Source organism: Eurypyga helias, unplaced genomic scaffold, assembly GCF_000690775.1.
Source record: "Eurypyga helias isolate BGI_N326 unplaced genomic scaffold, ASM69077v1 scaffold28183, whole genome shotgun sequence".
Taxonomy (NCBI): domain Eukaryota; kingdom Metazoa; phylum Chordata; class Aves; order Eurypygiformes; family Eurypygidae; genus Eurypyga; species Eurypyga helias.
Window position 1 is genome coordinate 14,096 of NW_010242666.1, and position 6,207 is coordinate 20,302.

Below are 6,207 nucleotides of genomic sequence, written 5' to 3' on the forward strand. Positions count from 1 at the left end.
CGTTAGCTGTACCGCAGAGAGTCCGACTCCCCAAGGCCTCGCCACTGGGATCCAAAAAGCACTCCATGTACAGAACTGCTCTCCATCTACGGAAAAGCACAGTGTTTGAAGACGAATATGGTGCTGCAGGCAGCTTTTCCATTTTTCCTGCAAGAAATCTATTTTTTGGGAAGATGTAGCATTCTGTCAGGACTCGGTGTGAGCAGCCTGCATTAGGTATCTAAGAAATCCAGAACTTGTCCAGCATCTCGTAAAGCACCCAGCTAGTCCCCTTTTCTCAGGTGTACAGTGTATTTTGGGTGGGCGTTCCTTGCAAACCAGTTGGGAGAGGCTGTATCTGCACGTGAGCAGGATATTGAGGGAAGCTCAGCGCACCGCCCCAGCTGTCTCCCAGCACACAAGGTTTGCACTACTCTGTGCAGCCCGTTTACACACGCGTCGTCTATTTGTAAAGGAAAAGCACGCACACCCAAGTATTGTTCTGCTTTTCAAATACTTACATTAAAGTGATGATTGTTGGATCTGAAGGGAACAGGACAATTCTTGGAGTGAAGCCGCACTGCGTGGCGCTAACAGCAGGTCAGCTGTTGCCACAACATATCCTTACAGTACAGGGTCTTTAAAACCTGGGATTTGGTTTCTATTCCTGTAACGAAGGAAGATTTATTAACAGAGAAATAAACTGGTTTATTGTCGTTAATAATGGCGTTAAGAGTTGTCTGGTTTGGGGGCGGTTTACGCTTTGTTTGTCTGCAAAAGGAGAAGTAGTAATCCTGTCTGGCACTAACGCCACCTTCGCTAATGCTAAGGAATTCACGGAAGATTTAAATCCTGATGTGCTCAATTAGAATCCTCAGGGAAGTCAGTGGTGGTGTTACTACAGCACCGAGGTTCGCTGAGTAGCGGAGAATCCTCGTTTGCCGTGCGCTTCTGTTAGTCTGAATTCAGACTATCTGGCCTGAATCTCCAGTGAGGTAGGATCCGTGTTCCTGGAGCCAGAGTCGAGCTGAACCCCGTTTCGTTAACGTGAACTGTGGTAATTTCAAACCGGGCACCAGGTGACAAACACCTTGCTTTATAAAGCATCTCAGTTTCTCGGGATGAAGCACAATCTCGGAAACATTCCGGTTGATTCCTCATTCAAGAGCACAGGAAAGGTCCCTGGGCAGAGGATGATTCCACACCAGCTGCTGTAGCCTTCCCAAGCCAGGGAAGGCCCAAGGCTTGTTCTAGGAGGAGATTCAGCAGATTACAGACCTGTTACCTATTCCATGTGACCCAGTGAGCTGGAACATGCATATTGTTACAGGGAAACAAGGAGAGGTTACACCATTTCCCCCAAAATCACACTTGGAGACTGGTTTTGGTTCTTGGGGCTTATACTGAGGCACTTCTCGTCAACCAGCCAACAGGCACATCCCTGTGGGAGCATACGCTCTGCCAGCAGCCACTTCCAAAATCATTGGAATGGGGGAAGGTGTAAGTGGTTTTCTTTTGCTTTTTACAGCACCAGTTCTAGGGTTATTTTTTTTGAAATAGCAGAAAAACCTCCCCAGTGCTGCCGGAGCAGCAGCTTTCTCTGCCCAGGCATCTCTGTCCTCAGCCCACGAGCCACTCACCGATCTCTGCAGTCACCCCTCTGCTCCCCAGAGACTGTCACAGTCACCTCCGGCCCCTCGCCAGGCTCCCGCCGGTAACGATTTCAAGCCCCCTCACTTCAGACGCTCGACATGCTGTGCCCCTGACCTCACCAGAAGTGAGGGGGTGTGAGGGGTGCTGCCTGGAGCCAGGTTCCAGGTGGAAGGCAGGAAAAGGCACGGAAACCGATGCCCCAGGTCTCCCGTCTTCCTCGGATCAGTCGCTCCACATGGGAGATACCAGACCAGGTACAGACGAAGCCGGTCACCTTTCATCCTTTCACAAGGTGCTTTCGCTTCTCTGGGGTGCGCAGGAGCTGTGTCGCCGCTCAAAGATCAGGTTTCGTCTGAAGACGGATCTAAGGATACGCTTGTAAAGCCACATTTAAATCATCAGGACAGGAATTTCCACAAACCAGGGTCTGGTCTTTTGGTGAAAATATGCCCTATCTCACCATGAGAGCAAAAATCACCTCCTCTACACAGCAGCTTCAATTGTTAATTCGCTACTTAGTTTCTGCACTTAAAAATACAAACATGTGCACACACCCATTTAAAAGCACCTGTAAGTAAACAGGGATTTATACTGTTATTATACAATAATGAACCAGTTATATGTAGAAAACCATTAAGACATCAGGTGTTACATTTTTGAAACCTTTCAATAATACATATTACCAAAAAGCAGAGGACTCACACGCTGAGATTAAGACTCCAGTCACGTTAGGCCGGACTTCACAGACTCTGTGCAGCCCTCGTTGCCTTTCACAGGGTTTTAATCCTGCTGTGCAGTTTGCTGCTCTGGTGAGGCTCGTAAGGCGTAACCGATAAACCCACGACAGACCAATTCATGATGTATTTAATAAATTAATTTTTATTTAAAAATATGCTCTCCTTTATTCACAGTTTCAAGTCTGAAAAAACATAATGCTCCTCTTAATCACTTCAAAAAGAGCTAAAACCATTCACTTTCCAGGGTAAATGAAATCCCAGTGATGGCCAGTATTTGCAAGAGTCTTGCATCCAAGCTGGAAAGGCACATGTTTTTGTGCAGAACAGTAACTATGGGAAGCGTGTCCATGCGTCCACATATTCAACAGAAATCTCCTCTACAACCTTGGGTCACAGCCCCGGCTGCAGCGTTCTGGCCAAGCTGTGCTCACAAAGCTTGTCATTAAGTATCAGACCAGGGCAACCACGAGGTTACGGTTTCTACGCAAACTATATCACCACAAACCCATTATCTGTGAGAGACAAACTGAATTTCTCCAACATGAAAACCTGTTACGTGTCTAGCCCAAACCCCAGCCTGGCATTTCAAACAACGGGACGTGGGGAACGGAACCACTCTGAGTTACCGCAGGGTAAGGAGGAATTCCTGGTCATTCCCAGGGGTACGACGCATGGTATCACCTTCAACAAATACAAACGCCGCACGGGAATGCCACCCCCCTCCCGTGCGTGCCAAGGCACTGTGTCTGCTCCGCTGCAGCGCAGAGCTCACTGGACTCCGCCGCCGCCGGCCTCGCTGCTCGGCGCCAGCTGCTCCAGCAAGGTCAGCATCACCTCCGTTCGCTCCAGCAGAGACGGGCTTCTGGTGGCAGTTGCCCGCAAGAGCAGGGAGTAGACTTGCTTGTTTGTTTTAAGAACAACGTCATCTTCGTTAATGCCCCTAAAAGGAAACGGGTAACCTCAGCACAGTATATCATTCTACAAGTATCAAAACAACCGTTAGTAACAGCCCTGATGACTATCCCTGTGAGCCCAGGTGGCTGTTGCTTCCATTCAAGCCTTATTTCCTTAGTTCCTATCCCATCGCAGCACTGCAGTCAGCACCTCAGTTCATGAGGCAAGAGGGATAAGGGGCTCCAGTTTTCATTCGGCTCCAGTCTGGCCATTTCATGAACTCGTAATCCCAAACCACATCGTAAACCCTCCAAACCAGGTCTCCAGGCCAAAACTCTCTACTCTTGTTTAAGTGTCCAACCTGACCATGCCAGACGCAAACGGACACCCGAATGCCGGGGAGCTGCGGTCTGTTCACTCCCTGCCGTCAGCTGTCCCCTCCGAACCACGACCGGCACCACTCTTTCGCTCAAATCTGAAGCCTCATTCTCAGGCGTCCCGCACATCTAAGCTATTTCCTTATGCCAGAGGCTTCTCCCTGCAGGATACTTCTGCCTGAAAGAGCTTTTCCTCTTTGGCCAGTCTGCACCATACGCTCCCACCAATTCTCTCCGTTTGACAAACCTTGTCAATCACTTGTCACACACATGCTGGTGACACGCCGTCACCCCCTTCGCCACCTTCAGCATACGAGGCTAATAAATAAGTGACCCAAACTAGAAGAAAACTAAAGACGCTGCCATTGATACTACAAATCCACGAAGCGTGTACATGTGTGTGCTGGTCAGTTCAGCTGCAAACACTTCGGGAAGCGCCAAGAAAGTGAAGCAAATTAAATTCCTAGCAGTTGGCAGAAGCGAGACAGGTTTGTTTACTAAACAGAGCAGGCGCTCAATGAAAAACACTGAAATGCAAAGGCTTCCCAGGATAAGTTACAAGAATTCCCAGAATGAAGTACTACTTTCAGTTCCTTCTTCCCGCCTATCTGCAGCGCTAAGGTGAGTCACGTTTGTGCGTGTCCCCATCGGGGTGACGTGGATCTCACCCAGCTCTACTGCTGCTCTCCCAGCTGCACTACCAAGCATTAATTTTACCACGTGTTTCCCAGTTCTCTGCCCAAGTGCATCCAAGACCCTGAAAGAGCATTCATGAGCCCCAGTTTGCCCCCTTCTCGGCCTAGCGTTACCCCGAAGGCAGACGTTACCTTCTTCAATGAAGCAGAACCGAGGAGACACAGGCACGATGTGCTCATGGTGAAGCAGAGGGTAGTTTTAAACTCAGCCTGAATCCTCTGCGTCTCACACATTCACACTGCCACCTCGTGGAAGCTCTTTTTGTAGAGCGAAAGACCAGAGCAGCACACCCAACCTCTGCTAAGGAAGCCCGCCAGCTTTCCTTTGGTCTCACATTTTATCATTTACCAGTCTCCTACCATCAGCAGACAACTTCTGTGCAGAATGAATTCACTGCACCGTCTCCCAGTATATTTTACCATCAAGTTCTATCAAGAGACCAGCAGTACACTGCAGTTCCCCCCCCGCTAACTTCCCAGCGCTGTGTCGCAGGCGAAGCGCGGCGTCAGGATCAAGGACACCCTACACATCTGCCTCATCCCCTGAGCAAACACTGTGATGACAACCGAAAGACAACGAGAAGCAAAATGATGGCAGTACAGGTTAAACTGCTTTGCCTGTGCATTTATACCTGGGGAGGGCATTGGATTTACACCCTCTGAAGGATGCTGGATATCACAGAGTATGACAAAGCATCTGTGACTCGTTACTGTGCGTTTCTGACCACGATCAAACTGTTGTTCTCCCGTTTGAATACGGCCATGCGAGTCTGACTCTTTTGTCCCTGCTCAGTCCCCATGACTGCTACCAGGAGAGAGCCAAGAGCTGCCTAGACACACTCTGTAAAGATGTTTCTTGCATATTCCTTCAGTTACACACACAGTCACAGAAAACACACAAAATTTAGACTATCAAGGTATGTCTCAGCAACTTCTCCGCACCGAAGAGTCACTTCCATAAAAGATTAAGTATCACACCTTCCTGCATGCTTGGGAGTACGTGATTTGTGTGGCTTTGGGGATGAGCATCACAGGTGCGCACACACACCATGGTTCAACTTACCCAATCTTCTTTTTGGTCGAAGTTAAGAGTTTAATGGATTGGAGGAGAAGGAATGACATCCTGGACTCAAAGATACTAAGCAGCTTCATTACTTCTTCTTTGTTGAGACCAGCAGAGGAATCGTTAGATGCCACGTTCTCAGCGCTGCTTGTATCTGTGCTTATCTACAAGAAGAACAAAACCCATGTCACTCAGCTCCACCCTGAAAACGCACTTTAGCTAAGCCAGACAACCACACTGAGCTTACTATCCAGGTACCAACACAACAGTTGCCACAACACCCTGTTTACGAGGCTTCGGTAGTATACGGCCTCACACCCACACCGTATGCACATTCTATGCAAGAACAAGAACAACTCCCTCTGTCAGTCTGCCTGCATGAGGGACAGTGTGGCCAGCAGGCCCAGGGCAGGGGTTGTCCCCCCGTGCTGGGCACTGGTTGAGGCTGCACCTTGAGTCCTGAGGTCAGTTTTGGGTCCCTCACTGCAAGAAAGACCCTGAGGGGCTGGAGCGTGTCCGGAGAAGGGAACGGAGCTGGGGAAGGGGCTGGAGCACAATTCCTGTGAGGAGCAGCTGAGGGAGCTGGGGGGGGTTCAGCCTGGAGAAGAGGAGGCTCAGGGGAGACCTTATCACTCCCTGAAAGGGGGGAGGGGGGGTGTCACTGTCTTCTCTCCAAGTGACTGGACAAGAGGAAATGGCCTCAAGTTGTGCTGGGGGAGGTTTAGATGGGATATTAGGGAAATTCTTTCCCGGAAAGTGCTGTCAGGCGTTGGAAGGGGCTGCCCAGGGAGGTGGTGGAGTCCCCATCC

General features: G+C 49.6%; 2 protein-coding genes across 2 annotated transcripts in view; one reads left to right on the plus strand and one right to left on the minus strand.

Moving 5' to 3' along the window:
• Positions 1-109, plus strand: part of UROS (uroporphyrinogen III synthase) — an 11,696-nt gene extending 11,587 nt beyond the window's left edge. The window contains 1 exon segment of the mRNA XM_010149151.1: positions 1-109. This exon segment is cut by the window's left edge and continues 29 nt beyond it. Within this exon segment, the coding sequence (XP_010147453.1) occupies positions 1-109 (109 nt within the window).
• A 3,028-nt stretch (positions 110-3,137) lies between these two features.
• EDRF1 (erythroid differentiation regulatory factor 1) overlaps positions 3,138-6,207 on the minus strand; it is a 25,131-nt gene continuing 22,061 nt past the window's right edge. Inside the window, exons 23-24 of the mRNA XM_010149150.1 lie at positions 5,399-5,562; positions 3,138-3,309 (exon numbers count right to left, since the gene is read on the minus strand). Coding sequence (XP_010147452.1) covers positions 3,138-3,309; positions 5,399-5,562 — 336 coding nt within the window. The remainder of the gene's footprint in view (positions 3,310-5,398; positions 5,563-6,207) is intronic.